This window comes from Plecotus auritus (genome assembly GCF_963455305.1).
Source record: "Plecotus auritus genome assembly, chromosome: 4".
Taxonomy (NCBI): domain Eukaryota; kingdom Metazoa; phylum Chordata; class Mammalia; order Chiroptera; family Vespertilionidae; genus Plecotus; species Plecotus auritus.
In genome coordinates, this window is record NC_137775.1 from 167,092,263 (window position 1) to 167,111,276 (window position 19,014).

The following is a 19,014-nucleotide window of genomic DNA, read 5'->3' on the forward strand; positions in this document are numbered from 1 at the left end:
ATTCACTAAGCTAATAGGGACGTTTATATCAAGAAACATTTCTGTATATATTGTTGAATTTTAGTTGTACATATACTTTGTATGTTTTTGTCTTCTTTCATATATGGAGTAAAAGCCACAAAATGCTGGGAGTGTCCTGTATATTTCTCCCTATGTGTCTCTATCTCATCACCTCCTCCTCCTCCCCTCTCATATATTTTCTGTCATTCTTAAAAGAATTCCCATTTCCTAATATGGGAAACCCCATATATACACATCAAATGCTTGCAAAAGATGTCATTTTGAAGCACTAGCCTTTGTCTTAAGTATTTTACCATTAACCATGGGTGTTTTCCCAGCTTCCTTTCTATATTAAATTTTTATTGTAATTTCTTCTATTTTAAAAAAAAAATCAGAATGATCTATTCCCTGACAACCTCTCATGCTGAAACTGAGTGTTCTCCTCTCCCTTTTCTCAGCTAAAGAAATACAGCTGTATTTGTCTTTCTTTGCAAGCACGTTTTAACCAAAAAAAAAAAGGAAACAATATGAGAAAAGAATAGAAAACAAATGCACAATTATGACTATTTAATGTTACAACCCTATGAAAGCTAGCTAGGTAGGAAAAGCACACTCCTGGATGCAATACATCCTCCGATCTTGTGGAAAGCTTAGAAATAATGGAAATGAAAAGTCCTTTCGTCATACAAGCAGGAAGCCCCATACTGCGAGAATTAATGGCTACAGACCTGGGCATCCTTCAAATTATGAACCTTGAAACCACTGAGCCATTTATCAGAAGTCAATAGACACTCAGAGTGCTCCATATAATGACAGCGACATACAGCCGTGCAAAAGGACAGTCACTATAATTAGACACAAAGCAAAGACGACTTACCAATATACCCGTTCCTTTTTTTGTTGAGCAACTTCCACGCTCAGTCAGTCTTCAGAATGGTTTAAAACCGATCAGTCTTGTCATTTTCTAGCATTCGCATTGTTACATTAGGAAAAATGTTTTCTTTTCTTTTTTCCCCCTTCCTACTGTGAAACTTTGGGTTCGTAGCTCCCCAGGATCAATTCTGAACAAAGCCTCCAGCTGCAGTGCCATCCAATTTGAAGCAGACATTGGGGACAATTTAAGGTTTTTATCCACAAGAAGGTTTTTTTCCATTCTCTTAAATGCAGCCATAATTAGAGTAATTTTTCATGTAGCCCGCTGATTACAGCGTTTTTACCGTCAAAGATAATTACCTGTAATTTTCTTCCACTTTTAATACTAAAAAGCCATCTTTATTTAGATTCAGGAACAGGAAAGGCGAAACAAAAGAGGGAAATTATTCTGTTATTCATACACAGATTGCAGAGACGTAGGACCTAAAATTGAAAATTAACCAAAATTATAATGCTGAAAAGAATGGAAGAGGCTGCAGAAGTACAGCTGGTAGTGGGGCTTTGCTGAATTATTCAAATTACGTTAGTGAGAAAGCTACCATACATCGAAACCAACACTAATTTTTCTTAAAAAAATAAAAATCCAACAGACACAGGCTAAACCACTGGTGAGTGCATGAAACCCTGAAACCCAGCAAATGCATTTTAACACATTGGAGGTGTTGTCCTGATGAGCTTGTATCAATCTATCTCTTAATGTGCGTTGAATTAAATTCTGCCAAGAGGGGTCCTCTCCAGAACTCTCTTTGGAAACTGGGCTTCCTGGGCTCTCTGAAGCTCAAGGGTTAATATTTTCGCACTTTAGATGGTATTGACCCCGTAAACTGGTTGCTGAGAAAGGGATTGGTAGGAGGGGCGTGGGCAAAAGGCATCACCCAGTCGCGGTGCCTACGACGCCTCCCCACGTTCGCACTTCCCCGGAGTTCTAGAGCCTCGATCTGACCGTATTTCCCACGTTAAAAAGAAAGAAAGAGAACAATAGCTGCGGGCGGTGAGGGTGAAGGGGGAAATTTCTTCCCGGCGCCAATAAGCATCTCATTATCTTTTGACACAATTTAGTCCAAAGGTTGCTGCCGGCGGAGGGGAAAGGCCTTTCTGCACTGAGGTGAGGGAGCCAAAAATTGCTCAGGCTCCTGCCCTGCACATCTCTAGCGGCTTCTAGCGTGTACAGCGTCAGGAAACAGCGTCATCTATAGATAGCACAGCACCGAGTCTTCCTCCGCGCCCTCCTCAATCAGACTGGTTTCTGGGCTCCGTACCTCGCTTCTGCCTCTCAGCCAATCATGCTCCTCTAACCCCAAGGTCGCAGCTTTCGGCCCCGCAGGCAGTAGCTCTAGGAGAGGCATCCCACCCCTTCCCCAACCTGTCCCCACCCCCAGCCTGAGGCAAAGGCCCTGCAAAGGAGCCCTGAAGGGTTGCAGAGGCCAGTTGCTCTTGAAACTCTCTCCCAGAGTGGAGAATGTGGAAGGGGCTATACAGTGAGATAAGACTACACCTGCCATTGCAAATGTCCGCATACCTGTGATAGTAAAGGAGCACTCTCCCAAGCTCCATTTGCTCTCTCCGTGCCCCCAAACTTGAAACCATCGCCACATATAAAGACCTCAATGGGTTCGCCTAGGACTAGCTTTGAGTAACAATTTGCAGAGAGATTTTAGCTTGGAATATCCCCCGCTCTCCCTCCACACCTTACAGAAACCCAGTCCGTTCCACAGGCTCCAGTCACAAGTTGCACCAAATACACCAACAGCACAGAAAAGCAAAAAGAAAAAGAAAAAAGAAAAAAAGAAAGAAAAAGACAAAGCGAGTTCCTAAGGATCCCATTCTCACCTGAATCTTTTACTCACCAGAATGACAACCCTTTTACTGTTAACAGGGAGGGATAAAAGATCAGAATTGCAAAATCTGTAAAGCAAAGTTGCAGTCTATAATGAATTACAACAGCAACACATAGACCTTGGAAAGTGTGAGAAGATAAGTATGAACTGTGCCTTGAAGTATGAAAGAAATAAAAACTTACCCCCAGTGAATATCTCTTAAGCAATGATCAGGTCTAGAAATCTATACTGAACAGAAGCAGAGAAGAATATTTTTCTGAGTCTCAGGGCAGAAGCTCTTTCTCTATATTCTTGGTTGAGTGAGCACATCCAGGTGTGAAATTGTTTGCACACCCCAGCACCTCTTATATTGCCAGCAAAATTAGCTGTTATTACTGTCACTGTTTAGTGATGGTTAGCGTGATACAAAAAAAAAAAAAACTGCTGTAATCAAGACCTGGCGCATCTTTGCAAATTACAGATAATTGTAAACGTCCAGATTATGATAATAGCATCCTAATCCAGCCTGCAATATAATTATTACAGAGTGTTACATCTGAAACTGTCCAGTAGGGCTAATTCAGCCATTATTTAGACCCTATTTTTGCACTGCAAATGGGTTGCTGAGTTGAAAATGTACGATTGTAATTTCACAGGGCACTCAATGAGTAATGGTATAGGAAGAGGAAAATACAAAAGTGAAATGTGAACAGTAGCGATCAAATCAAACCCTGAAGGACAAAAGACTGTTTGATTCATATGGAAAAAGAAGAGTGGGAATTAAGAAAATAGCAAATCAGTGGTCTGAAGCATTACGTGTCCAAATCTTCAATATGTGTGGCACTGATGTGTTTGCAAGGGCGGCTGCATCTGCTGTTGCCTCGAATCTGAAATAATTTTTTTTTCTTTCTCTTTTTTAAACCCTTGTCTTTCCCCACCCTCTCTAAAGCATTTCCTTGTATAAAAGTGCCCCTCCCCCAAGCAAAGAACACTTGTCAGTTTCACCATTGTTTCCACCAGGGTGGACTCAGAGTGCCTGTCACTTGTTTATGAACATTTTCTTAAATGAATTTGCAGTCTCTTGTTATTAGTACAAAATGCCCTGGGTGCATATAAGTATTCTTGAGCTCCATCTCCATTCTCTTTCACAGGGAACAAGTCACTGAAAGTCCTAAAGGATATTAGCAGAAAATATATTCATTGCTGCTAATTAAATAAAGCCTGACTGGGAAGCTGTCTCCACGCTGCTTGGCTGGCTACTGGCTTTAATCCTATGATTAACTTTTATTAATTAGACCCCCCCACACACACACACACATATAAACCAGTTCTAGCTGCTTCTTTTGCTACAAGTCACTAATGTGCTTCTTTCTGGATTCCAGAAACTCCAGTATTTTGGGGGAAAGGACTGTCCTTGCCCCCAGATAGGGTTGTAAAACTGCAAGGTAAGTCTCCTTACAAAATGGAAGAACCAAAGAGAAAGGGAGTTGGAGAGTTAGAGCAAGAGAGTCTGGAGAGAGGCTGGGGCGCTGTGCTGGACCCAGAGTGAAAGTGAACTCCAGGTTCCAGCTGTTGCCTCCGGGAGGATGAACCCTGCTCTGGCTGAGACTTCTGGAGTCTAGTTCTGGTTCCACGTGGGGACATCTCGGTTAGGGATACCTAAAGCCCCGATATCCCCAGGAGCTCACTTTCCCCACCAGGAGCGCAGAGAACTTCCTGAGCATCTCTTCCAGCCTCTAGGACACGTGTGATGATTCTCCCCCCTCCCCCCCATCACCTCACAGACCTGGGTACTGCCTAGCCAGGGCCATCCCGCAGGGTGGCAAGCCAGCTTCCTAGCGCCTGTGAATTTAAGGGCAATAATGAAATGTCCCCTGTGTAGTGACCCCTGTTTATAGATGAAAGTTGAGTCCATATCCTGCCACTTCTCCCGCCTCTCTTCTTCCACCTTGCAAACGGCAAGGGGGCAGAAGTAGTCTTTGGATGACAACAAGCTCCCATGGGCAGATTTTCTGTCTTCTCACCTTTGCAAGAAAAAACAATGCTTTAAAATAAATCATAGTTTGTGAACTGCTTACTGCTCGTCACCCCCACTGACTTAAAAAAATACACTGAACTGTGTATAGTGGAGATTTGACAGAGAATCATTACTGAACTTGGAGTGTGTGTGTGTGTGTGTAGAATGATGTTATGAGCCATTTTTTCCTTCCTGTGGCGAAAGGTCGTAATGTGTGGTATTTCACGGTTTTATATAAATCTTGGTTTAGGATGTGGAACAGACTCAATAATACATGCGCTTTTGGCAAAGAGACTCCTACGGATCCCCATAAATCAGAAGTAATACGAAGTCCCAGCGAACAAAAGAGCAGAAACATTTAATTGCTGCAAAGCAGGACTCCCGTCTCCTTTAGAGGGAGATTCATGTAAATTCCCTCGGTTCCTATCTTCACGGTTAGAGCTCGACCTATAAAACAGGTTATTACATTACAGCCGGCGACCCTGAGTGCTTGAAAGGGAAGGCTCCCCGCCCCCCACCCCAGCCCCTCCAGTGCCACGGGAGAACCTAAAGTTTGTCAGATGCAAAAGAAAACGCGGATGGGGCTGGGGAGGGGGCTGTGCAGGGCTGCGTAGAAAAATATTTAGCCAATCCCATATGTGCTACCGCTATTGGGGCTGTTTTGGAGGCCCAGAGTTCGCTGCGACTCTGAAAAAACCTAGTACAACGTGCAAAGACCGCCGGCAACCTGGGAACCAGAGGGAAGGGCGGGAGCAAGCCGCAGCGCCCCCTCCCCAAGCTCCCGGGAGGCGGGAGCCTCCACCCAGCGCTGTGGGAGGGGGTGCTTCAGGGTGGAGGAGAGGGGTGACCGCAGGCGGATCCGCCGGCGTGGCGCGCTTCCCAGAGGTGCGGAGGGCGTCTGCCCTCAGGGCGTGCCTCCCGGGAGGGCTGGAGAGCTCGGGGTTGGCGAGATCCCAGTGGCCAGTGGGAGGTGCGCGATCCAAAGGGTTGCGGGGATGGGGCCGGGAGGGTGGTGTGGTTGGGTAGCCCTAAAAGTCCCTCTCCTAGAATAAAAGGAAGCGCTGGGGCGGGGGTTGGGGGGAGGTAGGGGGCAGCGTTCCAGGAGGCATTCCTGGCGCTTCGGGCTGGGGAGCTCAGGAAACTCAGTGGTGTCAAGGCCGGAGTGAGTTGTAGGGCGCGCCGGGAGGAGGCGAGCGCGGCCTGCCCTTGGCGCGCTGTGGGCGACTCCCGGGACGGCGCGGCCCCGACGCCGCGAGCCGTGGGGCGTCCGGTGGGATCAAAGGAGCCAGAGGAGGCCAGCCGGCGCGTCTGGGGTTGTGGGATAAGGGGCGGGAAAGAGAAGATTGGTATAGGCGGGGAGATCCTGGCCTGGCCGGTGCCACCAGGAGAGGGTGTGTGCGTGCGTGGGTGTGCGGGTCAGCCCGCCCCCGGTGGAGGTCGAGCCCTGGGTGGGTCCGAGTGTGGCTGGAAAGGCTCCCGGGTGGGTGACCCAAAGAGAGAGAGAGCGAGCGAGCGAGATCAAGGGCATCGAGGCCTGCGGGTTCCTCTGTGTGTGTCTCAGGCCCTGTGGCTCAGGACTGGAGCCGCCTGGCACCCACAGGAATGCGGCTTCTCTCGGCTGCCCAGGCCGCCCCCTGTTCCACAAGGAGGTGGCCGCCAGGAAAAGGGGGGCGGGGGGGGGCAGAAATCTGCTTAGCCCAACACGAGTCTCAAACAAAGGCTAATTTATCTGATCTTTTACAGCAGGGCCAGCAGATTCGGGGCCTCTTGGGCTTTGGAGGGGGGGCAGTCTGAAGATGGGGGTTTGGGACTGTGAGGGTGTGTGAAGAGGCTCACGGAAAAGAAAAGGAACTCTCGGAGTGGGCCTGAGATCTGGGGAGCACTGGACTGAGAGCGGGGCTCGTGGGGACGGGAAGAAGCAGGCAGAGGTCCAGGAAAGTGGGGTCGGGCCCATCAAGGAATCTGGGTGGAGCGGTGTACATTTACGTTGGATGTAGGAATAAACAATGGCGAGAAAGAGGGAGGGTGCGAGGGGGCGCGCGGGAGAGGAACATCACACAGATATTTTTGGGCTTTGCGGAGGATCTGTTATTTTTACATCCTCGGGCGCAGGGCTGCAGGGAGTTAAATCCCCCTGGGAGAATCCCCATGGTGCCAGGGAAAACCCGCTGCAGACTGGTTTGGCAGAATTATTTTTGTCCACGGCTCCCAGACCCGGCTTAAAAAAAAAAACAACCGCGCGAGAGAAGAGGCCATTGCGAGTGGAAGGAGTGAGGTTAGACAAGGGAAGGAATCCTGAAACCAAGTCTGCGCGTGGCGTCCCGCCTGGCCGCCTCGCAGGCTTTGGTGTCTGTAACAACCAGCAGAGTCGAGGCTGGAGGTGGGAGGGGGGTCGTTAAAGGAGAATTTCCCTCTTTCCTCCTGGGAAGAGTCCAAACTCGCCGTTCCCTCAGCTGACCGTGCGGGGTGAGTTCCCTCCGCTTGACCGTGCGGGGTGATAGTGAAGGGGGATCCTCCTTCCCAAGCCAGGAGTGGAGGTGGGAGACGACGAGGCGGCTGGGAAATCATCTGCCCTCTCTATGTGCAGAAAGGGAGAGGGCATGTTCCAAGCACATTCTCGCCGCTCTCAGGCAGCCGGTGAGGAGGAAGTGTTCGCGATGTACAGTGCGTGCGCCCCTTCCACGTTCCCAAAACGCGCACCCCGAGGCGCCCGCGCAGGGGAACGCTGACCCGGGCAGACGGCCGCCAGGGTTTCTCCCAGCCGGATTCCCTAGGCAGAAAACTCTGGCTCTCGGTGTAATGGAAACTCCTAAGATCCTTACAAGCAAAGAAAGAAAGGCAGGGAATAGATGCCTTCACTTCTTCCCTTCATCCTATTCTCTGCCAGCGCAGAACACAGCGCGTGGCTACCCAAAACTCCGAAGAAAGGAGAGCGGGAGGGGAATGACGAGTGGGAGAGACGCAGCGGTCCACACCTCTGGCTGCAGTCGGCGAGCGGACCCGGACCAGGCAGGGTGTTGCCTAAAGACCCGTCAAAACTCTGAATCCCCCTAAGGCCCAAGCCGGTCCAAACTGGCAGGCTGGACAGGAAAGAAGAAAAATAAAGAAATCCTGGAGAGAGGGAAACTAGGAAAGGAGAGGGAGAGAAAAGGAAGAGAGAGAGAACACAGGTAAATTCCCCGCGGGGCACACAGCATGCCTTTTCAGGTCTCTCCTCCTAACCCTGGAAGAACCTTCTTAGAAATCCTCAGACGACAGGATGTAATTTTTATGTTCTAATCTCCAACCCCCCCACCCCCGTCTTTAAGAAAACTCTCCTGTCACATTTATTGCCGCGGACTTCCCAGCTGTGAAATATATCTCCTGTATCTTGTAATATCCAATATACGATTGCCCTTGGTATCCCAAGCAAACAGAGGCAGGTGAACTAAATGACAGTCAGAAAGCCGTAGGCAATCCAGGCCGGGAGCACAGCTGCAGACCTGGCTGTAGCTCTGGCCACACTGTTGGTGTCTAGATGCAGTGGTTGGGGAGAAGGAACAACACAGGCCTAGGTTGCAGCAAGTCTTTCCTCTCCTCCCCAAAGAAGGCTTCACAAAGGAGAAATCCCTGCAAACAGATTCAATTTCCCATCGTTTTGGAACCTGCTTTGCCACTGTTTTATGTAAAAGCAAAGCAGAAGGAACTCCTTCCTGCAAAAAACCAGAGAGTGGTAAAGCACGGGAAGAAAAGACTTATATTTAGAGTATTATCTCACACGAAATGAAACCCACACAGGGCCACAGTGCTTTCACGCCTGCCCCCCACTCCACAATTCCCTCTCTTGGCAGAAGAATAATGCCCCCCACATGCCTGCTTGGCCTGCTGATTCAGGCCCAACGTTGTTTTCAAACCCTGTGATCCTTCCCTCTCTCTGAAAGAGCTCAGATACATTTATAGTCATACACCAAGAAGTCCAAGGCACTACTATTTGCCTTGCTGCAAATGTTTCAGATTTTTAAAAAATGTAATAAGAGGGGAAATCCCCCCCCCCCCCCCCGTTTTTCATTTTCTCATCTCTGGAAGCACCCTTTGAAAGGAGTGTAATTTGTCTAATTGCTCTAGCAATACACAGAGGCTGATGGGGAGGGCAGCTCTCCACCATAATTGCTTTGAGCTTAGAATTCAGAGTGGTTGAGGGATTTCTGCTCCTTTCTTACTTACACACAGTGTAGGAGGGCCCTATTTAGATTCCAGCATTACTTTCTACCTGAAACAATTTGGGGTTAAACTTAAAATTATCTAAACGTTTTTGTGGTTAGCCCCCCCCCAAAAAAAACCCCACCCAAAACACCTAAATATATATTTTACAGCAGTGCTATAAACAGGCCACATATACATATAGACATATAAAGCAACATTCAACATATAACATGTAAAGTTCTACATCCATGCAGCTCCCAATTTCTATTTTCCTTTTTGCCTTATTGGATCTCTGCAGACCTTCTTTCTTTAATTGCCTGCATAAAACGTGGCTAGCCCATTACAAGAGGGGGGGGGCAAAGAAGTATTTTTTAAGAAACATTTTGCTTTCATGATCGAAATAATTTTATTTATCCAGAATATACAGTTTAACTCCTCTATCTACACTTATTTACATGGTTAAAACAACATTGAAAAAAGTCTTTTGAAAAGTTGAGGTCATAGATTTCAAGGCACCATTGATAGTGTCCACAGTTGCGCAAAAAAAGTGTCTGTAAAAAAAGGAGGGGGTCAGGGTCCTTTGAAATGCAATAACTTACATGCAAAAAAAAAAAAAAGCTTTACACATGAATCTTTTTTTGTTTCCGGTTTCCACACTTCCCCATATGAATTCCTTTCTTTATGATTTTCTAAAACAGCAAAACACAGTAGTCCCAAAAAAGACAGCAAGAGAAAGCGGCTGGTCTAATAGAGTGTCCCGGAGGCCAGCGCCAGCGGGTGCTGTAAGGAGCCAGGCGGCGGCAGGTGGGAATTGATCGAGCTGGCTGCGCTCGGGTACCAGGAAGCCGAGTTCTCCAGGTAGCTGGACGCGGGGGACTGGTTGGAGGTCGGAGGGTGGGCATGAGGGTGGTGGCTGAGCGAGCGCGACGAGCCCTGAGGCTCCCACACCGCCGGAGATTGCGGCGAGTTACACGCCATGGGGTCGCTAGAGCTGGGGCTGTGCTCCGGGGGCATCTCCCCGTTTTTCATGATCTTCTTGATCTTGGATCTTTTGTTCTGAAACCAGATTTTCACCTGGGTGGGGGGAACAAAGGCACAGGTTACCGGAACCCTCCGAGGCATCTTCGGCCCCCCGCGGCTCCGCCCTGGCGTCTCCCGGCGTCTCTGGGCCTGCTGTCCGGGACCCGGCCTGAGGCTCAGCCTGAATCGCCGGCCCCAGAGGGCGCCCTGGCGGGATCAGCGCGCCGGAGCCGCCGCGAGGGCACGACCCCGAGGCTGTTGTCTTTTGTTTGGCTTGGAGGCGAGGGCCGGGGGCGGGCGGGGGGGGGGCGGGGAGGCGAGTGTCCGAAGCCACGTGCGCACACCTGCAGGCCCACGCGGCGCGCACGGAACGCGGGGCCGCCAACGTCTGCAAAACCGTGGCCGAGCCCTGCACGCCAGGGCGGTGCAGCCGACAATGGGAGCGCGAGTTCATGCAGGTAGCGCACGGATCCCCCAGCTCCCCGCGCCACTCCCTTCACCCCCTCCTCAGCTCCGGGAAAGGTCAGAATCCGCCTGCAGCCCTGGGCGGTGACTCAAACATTCTTTATTCTTCTCTGGGGGTTGGAGTGGGAGTAAAGGAAACAGGACCCTCCAGGGAAGATTTCCCCATTCAACAGCGCCCCGCTGCTCACCCGCCCCCCCTCCCCCCCGCCTCGCGACCCTCAGGCTGCGGCGGCCCAGCGCTCCGCAGCAGCGGGGAGTGACCCCCTCCCCCAGCTCTCCCGGCTCGCAGCGACGTCCTCCGCCTTCCCTTGGCCTGAGACCACCGCGAGGCCGACGGGCCCTGCTGGCCCGAGAGGCTGCGTTGCACACAACACTAGTCAGTTTCTCCAGCTGCGAGAGCGTCCTAGGAGTGACCCTCCCGTGTCCCATCTTAGAAAGTGACCCCTCGCCCCCGGAGGCCCGAAGCGGGGGCATCTTGGGATGAGCGACGTCTCCATCCCGTCCCCACCGTCGCAGGCGGCGACACCGGGTCTGCCTTATGGAGGGAAGGGCGCAAGGTGGTTGTCTGTCTGAGTTGCCCGCAGGCGCTCTCCGATCGGCTCCCGCCCGCGGGGACAGAACCGCAGGGCCCAGCCAGGCACGCAGCCAAGGCGGGGCCCTGGCCTGGCCCGGCCGCGGCCGGAATTTACCTGTGTTTGCGTCAGTCCCAGCGAGGCGGCCAGCTCGGCGCGTTCGGGCAGGGCGAGGTACTGAGTCTTCTGAAACCTTCTCTGTAACGCAGCCAGCTGAAAGCTGGAATAAATAGTCCTGGGTTTACGAACTTTCTTTGGTTTGCCATTCACCATCCTCACCTCGGGCTCGGCCACTTCTTTCTCTAAATAAGCAAAAACAGAACCGGTTAGAGCTTGTCCGCAGACAATGGCGCTTTTGCAGAACCCTCAACTACAGTCCTGGGGTTTCTTCCCAGGTAGGCTTCCCTCGGGTTCCCCATCCTGCCTACCACCTTTGCTTCACACGACCCCGAGACACGTGCCCCTCCCCCAAAGGTTGGAAAGGCCAGGTAGGCAGCCTCCGATTAATTCCCTACGCGGCTCATTCAGCTTCTCCAGGGCTTGTGTAAAGCGCGTTGGACAGCACAGTTCCCTCCTCGGCGCCCTGCGTCTCGCCCCTGTAGCTTCACCCGGACTTGTTTTTACGCCCACCCTGCGTTTGTGCTCACGTGCGTTTCTGGGGTGACCATGGCCATCCCCTCCCTGTCAGCGTCTGTTTGGGAGCCCACCGAGGCCGGACCCAAGGGCTGGGAAGATGCTAACCGAGGTCTTCAAAGTTCAAAGTCCCACAAGCAAACTATGCTCCTTCCATTCAGTAGCAAGCGGTCGGGGCCTCGGCAGACAGAGGGCCGATTATGCAGCCCCCATAATCTCCCTGCCGATCTGGGAGGGCACAGATGTGTCTGGTTTCTTTTACAAATAGACTTAATAAGTTCTTGGCCAAAAGAAAAAAAATCTTTCACTTATGCAGGAAATGCAGAGACACTGAGAAAGGAACGAAGACATTCTCCCTCCCTGGCTGTCTTTTTTAGTTTAACAAGAGTCACACATTGAAAAGAAATCAGTGGTGGGGTGTTTTCGTAAAAAAGGGGCAGCAGGTCAGGACGAATTTCTCAAAATCCTGAGTATAGAAGGGGCGGGGGGAGACTTTCTGAATGCATGCTTTACAAAGGTGCCCTGGAGTCACAAGTCCCCTTTCCCACCTTATCAAAAGTGCCCATCTCTGGAAGGGGCAGAAAACCTCTCCCTGGGGTGTGTGTGTGTGTGTGTGTGTGTGTGTGTGTGTGTGTGGCGAGCTCCTGGGAGAGGAAGGGTGGAGGATGAGGGCTGTGGTCTGGATTCTGCCAGAGCAGGGGATGCTAATATTAGCAGGATTATTAATGTGCTGGTGGGAAGAGATCAAACCTGACCAGCAAAACCTCTCCAAGGAGACCTCATGCCTCTCTCTTACCGCCCAAGCTCACTAAACTCTTAAACTCTCCACCTAAGTTTCAAGGCAGCTGAAAAGGGAGGAGGTGGGGAGGAAGAAGGCAAATTTTAGGCACCCAAAGGAAAAATAAAAAAGTGCTCCAATAACGTGACCCCTCAGCAACCCTCCTCCATCTTTATATGGCTTTTTGTTTTTCGGCGTTGCCTTGGATAAACTGCAAGGCTCTCCCCCCCCACCCCTTTCTCAGGCAGCCTACAGCTCCCAGGCCCCCCACCCCATCCGGAGCGCTCCCGGCTCCAACGCGACCCTGGCTCGTGGCTGCTTTCAGACAAATCCCGACGGAGCCTTGGAGGCAGCTTTCCACTCCCACTCGCACACCGAGCATGCTTACCAAAAATTCCAACAACTAACCTCCCCTTTATTACGCAAACGCCACTAGGGTTGCTAGATTCTTTCTTCTCTCCACCCCTACTCCCTTTCCAGCCTAGCCGGCTACCTGACCCGGCAAGCTGGGAACCAGCGACGGAGCCCCCCATCCCCCATCCCCACCCTCCCCAAGGTGCTGGAGCGGAGAGACCCTGGTCCGAACTCCCGCAAGCTTCTCCTACTAAAAACCCCTGAAGTGCTGGCCTGGGAACCCACTCCCTTCTGCCACATGCGCCCCCACTGCAGTGGATGGCGGGGCCCCAATCTCCCACCCCACTTCGCCCCTCCAGAACCCTGGCTGCCCCTGGATCTGCCCCCCGCTCTCGTACCTGGCTGGCTGGTGGCGCTAGGGACGCGGTTGTAGGCGCCGCCGTACTGGTGGTAGGGGCTGGTGTAGCCGTAGTCGGCGTAAGCTTTGGCGGGGTAGCTGCCGGCGGAGCCGTTCACGCCGGGGTACTGGTACTGGTAGGGGTTGAGCGCTTTGCCGTAGGAAGCCGAGGTAGGAGAGCAGTAGCCGTGCGGGGCTGCCCCCGCGGGGCTGTAGTAGTCGGAATCGGTGGCCGACGACTCGGGCAAAGTTGGCGATTCCTGAGACGGATGGTGCATGGCTGCGGACGTCTGGAACGGAGCTTGGAAGTCGCCGGATCGGATGCTGGGTACCCTCCTGTCAAACACTCCTGTCATCGCTCCCCGGCGGCGGCTGTCCCGGCTGCTGTGGCGGCGGCTGCTGCCCGAGGTGGCGGTGGAGCTGCTCTGGTCTAAGCCGACATGGCTGTGGGAGCGAGGGAGGAGGAGGAAGAGGAGGAGGAGGAGAGAAGGAGGAGGAGGCGGCGGCGGCGAGGAGGAGGCTGGGAGTCGTGGAGGCTCTGTCTCCGGCAGGCTGACTGCTGACTGAGGCGCAGCACAGCCTTGGTTAAATCCTTAATTGCACGCTTACGCACAGCGGGGTGGATCGGGTTCCATTGGCCAGGGCCTCGGGAGCAGCAGCAACACCCCAACTCGTCCAACTAGTTTTAACACAACAAAGCATTGCTTAAAAAAAAAAGAGAGAGAAAAAAATGTAGGGATGAGGGAAGTGTGTGAGTGTGTGTGTGAGTGTGTGTGCGCGTTGGGGAACGAGGGGGGGGGGGTGGTCTCAGTTAATCTGTTTTCAGTGAACACCAAAGAAAACGCAGGAGCCCAAACGCCAGCTCTGTAATGTCTGGAGACAATGTGTTCCAATCAGCAGCTTCGGAAAGCGCACATGTTTTGGGGACGAGGTCGGCCTCGGTCTTTCTTTGCTCCCCATCTCTCCACCCCGTTGGGCTTCACCAGGGGGTAGTGTGGAGTTGAACAGTGATATTGCAGTGGGGAATCGGGATGTGGGGTGATGGTGAAAAGGAACTGAGACCACTTTTTATTGGGGTGCTGGGAGTCAAGTTGTATCTTACATGTGTTGAAAATTTGCAGCTTGGGGAAAAAGACTAATGTACAACAAGCGCTTCCTTTGCGCGAGATAAATATTTCTCAGAAAAAGGCTGGGTAAGGATGCTCATGAATGCACACTGTTCATTCAGCGGTTAATGGCAGTTTCTGCAACCCCAAGTCCCTACAGTGAATTTAAAATGTTACTGTCTTAAGCACAAATAACTTAATGACACCCAAATGGCTGGTCCCAAAGAACAGCCAGCAGCCCCACATTTTGTTCAATATTCTCGTCCATTCGGCTGCTATTGAGAGGGTCTGTAACTCTGTTCAGAAGTTAAAGGACTCCTGCAAAAGTGAATGCTTCACTTATGACCTGTCATTCCAATGGACCAAATGGGAACCCCAAGAAGACTGAGAAGTAGACAAGAATAAAAGCCCGTTTGGGACGTTGGGTGAAGCCCACCAATATTCCCCTCCCAACCTCATGGACATGGCGCCATTCCCCGGTCCAGGTTCCTGTGCTTCCATGCTCCTATTCCCTGCCTTCAAGACATCTTAGCTCATATGCAAAGGGACGAAAAGCGCAGGAACCGACCACTGGGTGTTCATGGTCCAGAGAGTTTGCTTTCATGACATGTCACTCTTGCTCTAGTGATGATCCAGCTGGGGGTGTAATAATTGAATGTAAGTCAACCTACCGCTCTCCATTTCTCGCCCTTAAAGTAGGCAACTCCAGGAACTGGACCTTGATTTGGGCCTTGTCAGCATCTTCCTCCAGAGTGGCTGAGACTAGGAACCTAGGAGGCTCCCCCAGACACCCAGGCAGGGAGGGTCTGGTTTCTCATCATTCTGTGCGCTCCAACCGAAAGAGGAGTCTACATGAGTCGTGTCTAGTGTTAGTTAGCTTAGCCTTACTTTCTGTGGAGCTACCCGGCCCGAAACAAGCCAGCGGGGAGAGCTGGGGGTTTGGAACTCTTGGCAGGGTGCCAGACTCGCTCCAGAACACCAAAGCAGAGCAGCCATGCCAGCATCAGCCCCCTGCCTCTACCACCGTCTGGGAGCCCTAGAACCACAGCTGTCGTCGCCTTGCCTTTAGGGGCAACTTAAGAGCTGGCACGCTCAAGGCAGGGGAGGGGTGTGTCACAGGGGCCCTCAGCGCCCTTCCCGACCAGGCCCCAATCTCCTCCTTGAGGCCTGTGCCGCCAGGGACTTCCTTGAGACTGACGCCCGGAAAACAGAGTCCGGGCTGCCGGCCCATCCTGACCCGGCACTGTGGATTCTGACACTACTGTTCACCCTCTAGGTTCAGAGCCACGGGGCATCGGGAGGCGCTGACAACCCGGTCGGGCTTGACATCCTGGCCTCTCTCTGCTCAGGAAAGTTCTTGGTGCCAATCGAGCCACCTTAAGCACATCCTGCTGTTTAATGACAGGAATCGCATCCCCAAGGCAATGCCGGGGAGGGTCCAAGTGGCCTTCGGGCGAAGGCAAGTGGCGCGGGGAGCCGGCTGGCCTTCCCCTGGTCCCACCACCCCCGGAATTTTTTTTATTTCTTACAGGTTTAAAAGTTACGACGTGAAGGGAAATAAGGCAACACGGTTATGCTAAGGAGGGTGTTCCTAGCAACGTGTTTAGACCTTGCTGAGAAGGCAGATTCCAAACAGGGTGAGATGGGAAGTTGCAGACTTTGGGCAAAATGGAGACGTTTGGGGTCTGGTGGAGAACACAATGTTACAATGTCCAGTTAGTCTCGATTCTGCTAAATGTCACTTTCCCCTCCGTCCAAGAAAAGGTATTCTCTCTCACATTTTGCACAGGACAGAAAGGAGTGGGGCGGAAGGGAAGGGCTCAGCTTCTTTGTTCCAGTTCCTAACGTGTTGGCCCTCAGGAGCAAAGGCCGCTGCTGGGTGCAACTTCCAAATCTGGGTGCGTCTCTGAAGGTCTCTCTCGACTTTGTTCAGCTTCCTTACCAAGTCGACCCCACTTTCCCCTACCCTTGCCTGAAAGGAGAGCGCTAAGTTCAAAGGAGCTGGAGTCTGATCACAACACAGTCCCATTTCATGTCACATGGCAGTCGCTGTGGCTCCCCCCACGCCGCGCCCGGGCCTGGCCGCGCTGCGGACCCACGCTCTGGGCGCACGCGCGCTGGGTGTCCCTGCTCTCGGGTACCGTGGGTGTTGCTGGTCCGGTGGGTGTTTGTGACACCAAGGTCTGGACCTTTGTCTTAAGGCCAGTGGACCGGACGCTGCTGCCTCTTTCAAAACCCATCGAAGGGCTCAGCCTTGGAGAAATGGCCCCACGGCATCAAACTTCTCCAGAAGTGCGCTCCCCACTGCGACACGTAGGAAGAACGCGAGTAATGTCATCTCCCGGTAGCCGAAATTTGCAAGGGGCGGGGGTGCGGTGTGTGGTGGGGATGGTGGAGAAACGGACCCTAAAAGAAGTGCAAGTCTTTACCACGAGCGCCACCCAGTGTCCGTGCGGAACAGCGCACAAATAAAGGGCAACCGGTTTCCAAGAATCGGAATCCCTGGCTGGAGTTGGCCGGCTGGTCCTCCGGGTATGAGGCCGCTACTGCGTGGTTTTCCTTACTCCTAAGCGATTTTCTTCCTCCTTATATACTTATACGCTTCCTTCCTCCGCCCACGAGATGACTTTTTTTTTTTTTTTTTTTTAGTCTCAGCAGAAATCTGGCGATTTGGGGGAGTAACTCGCTCTGTTCAACCTCTTGTGGTGACTGGAAACAGTCCAGGCTGACCCTTGTGTCCTAGCGAGTTCTGAGGAAGCTGACCCTCCTCTAGAAAGACGAGATGCTGGAGAGGCTGCGGGTGAGCCGCTGCTTGTCTAAATTGGAAAGATAGTGCCCCCTGACTTTGCAGGGAGAGTACCTCGGAAAGTGGTAAGGGGAGATACTTTAGTAACTGCATTAACTCAGCTTTCTCCCTCTGGCCCAATCTGGAAACGTATGTGTTCACAGGTGTGCCAACAGTAGAACTTCTTTTCCTTTGGGCTTGAAGCTCAGACAAATCAGTGCACCTGAAAATATTTAATTTATGAACTTAAGATATTTTTTTGATATGGAACTACTGTTTTGTTTATTTAAAACACTGTGCACATCAATTCTATGCGCATAAGTCAGGCAGATAAAGGACCCCAGAACATGATACTAGTATTATTTACATATGCAAACTTGATATAAATAATGTTTCTTGGCTATATAATTTTTATTTTATTTTAGAGAGGGAGGGAGGGAAGAGAAACACTGATCCATTCTTGCCCTAACAGGGGAGAGCGGGGGGGGGGGGGCATGGAACCAGCACCTAGGTATGTATGTGCCCTTATGGGAATTGAACCTTCGACCTCCCAGTGTAAGGGAGGACGGTCCAACCAACTGAGCCACGTCAGGCCATGCCAGCCAGGGCTTGGCTTTAGAATTTTTATCCGTGGACTACCTTTCTTTCAAAAGTTCTGTCCCTGGGCTGAGGTTTACTTTACTTTTTATTTGCTATGTTTTATCCATTTCTTTTCTTTATCCAGCAGGGGAATGCTCTCAGAGCAGTTCACTGCTATTATGTCCTTATTGATCACAATCCATCTAAGAGCACTTTTCATCACAGATCTCAAATACAAACAAAGCTGGTTTCATCAGACATTTGTGGATCTAGACCTGAGTAGTCATTTTATTTACAATGGAGCTTCATTTTTCTTTGAGCTAAGACTATTTAATGACTTAAGGTAATAGCCCTGAAATATTCAATTTGATGTTTTGTTTTTTGTTTTTTAAATATTTTATTGATTTTTTTACAGAGAGGAAGGGAGAGGGATAGAGAGTTAGAAACATCGATCAGCTGCCTCCTGCACACGTCCCACTGGGGATGTGCCTGCAACCAAGGTACATGCCCTTGACTGGAATCGAACCTGGGACCCTTCAGTCCGCAGGCCGACGCTCTATCCACGGAGCCAAACTGGTTAGGGCTCAATTTGATGTTTATCTAGAAGAGACACATTTTTATGAATTGGGATGAGATGGAAAGATAGGAGTGATGATTACAAAAAGTGGTGAAGGTTTTCAAAAGGATTACAAATTGTTGGTCATTGGTTTGGGCAACTCAGCTGAATAGCCTTTGTGTCTTCCTATCGCCCAACAGAGAGCAAGATGCACTGGCTTGGACATTCAGAGGTGGTTCATCTTCTGAGTTAACAAAACTCTTTAATTCTCCACCTAGTTTAAAGTTCTTCCCATGCACATGAGGCTGAATTAACTTAGGCCCAAGTCAAACACTTTGGTGCCTATGAAAATTGACAATGAGCTCACCCAGGGAGGGAGGAAAGGGAAAGGATAAGTAGAAAGAAAGATTCATTCCATGCTGGAATTAATGACAGTACCCCTTGCCCTCAAGAAAAATGTGTTTGGAATTAAAGATCTCCTCCAATAAAATAATCTCAAAAGATTCACTAGCAGGCAATTTTATAAATATTCTGAATAAAATTAAAAATCTCCAAAAGGGGGAACTATTTTCCACTTAATTCCAACCAAATAGGATTTTTTAGTTTATTTCCAAATGATAGAGTAGATCATAGAATTCTGCACATTTTGTTTTCATAATTAAGACATTAACATGTGTTTATTCATTTAGCAAACATAACTGGCTAGGAAAAAGCCTGAAGTATCCACTCGAATCTATTCTCTATGAGGCGAATTTAGTGTACCACAGCTGAAAACACTTCAAGTTCATCTAAGTAGGAAGTAAATGGAATTATATTATTA

The 19,014-nt window shown here is 50.8% G+C and overlaps 1 protein-coding gene across 1 annotated transcript; it reads right to left on the reverse strand.

The window, feature by feature from the left end:
* Positions 1-9,339: 9,339 nt before the first annotated feature.
* On the reverse strand, positions 9,340-13,610 carry DLX5 (distal-less homeobox 5). The gene is made up of 3 exons (XM_080665607.1): positions 13,170-13,610; positions 11,124-11,308; positions 9,340-10,023 (listed from the first exon to the last, which is right to left on the reverse strand). The coding sequence occupies exons 1-3, from the start codon at positions 13,522-13,524 to the stop codon at positions 9,694-9,696; spliced, it is 870 nt and encodes a 289-aa protein (XP_080521733.1). The 5' UTR covers positions 13,525-13,610; the 3' UTR covers positions 9,340-9,693.
* Positions 13,611-19,014: the final 5,404 nt, after the last annotated feature.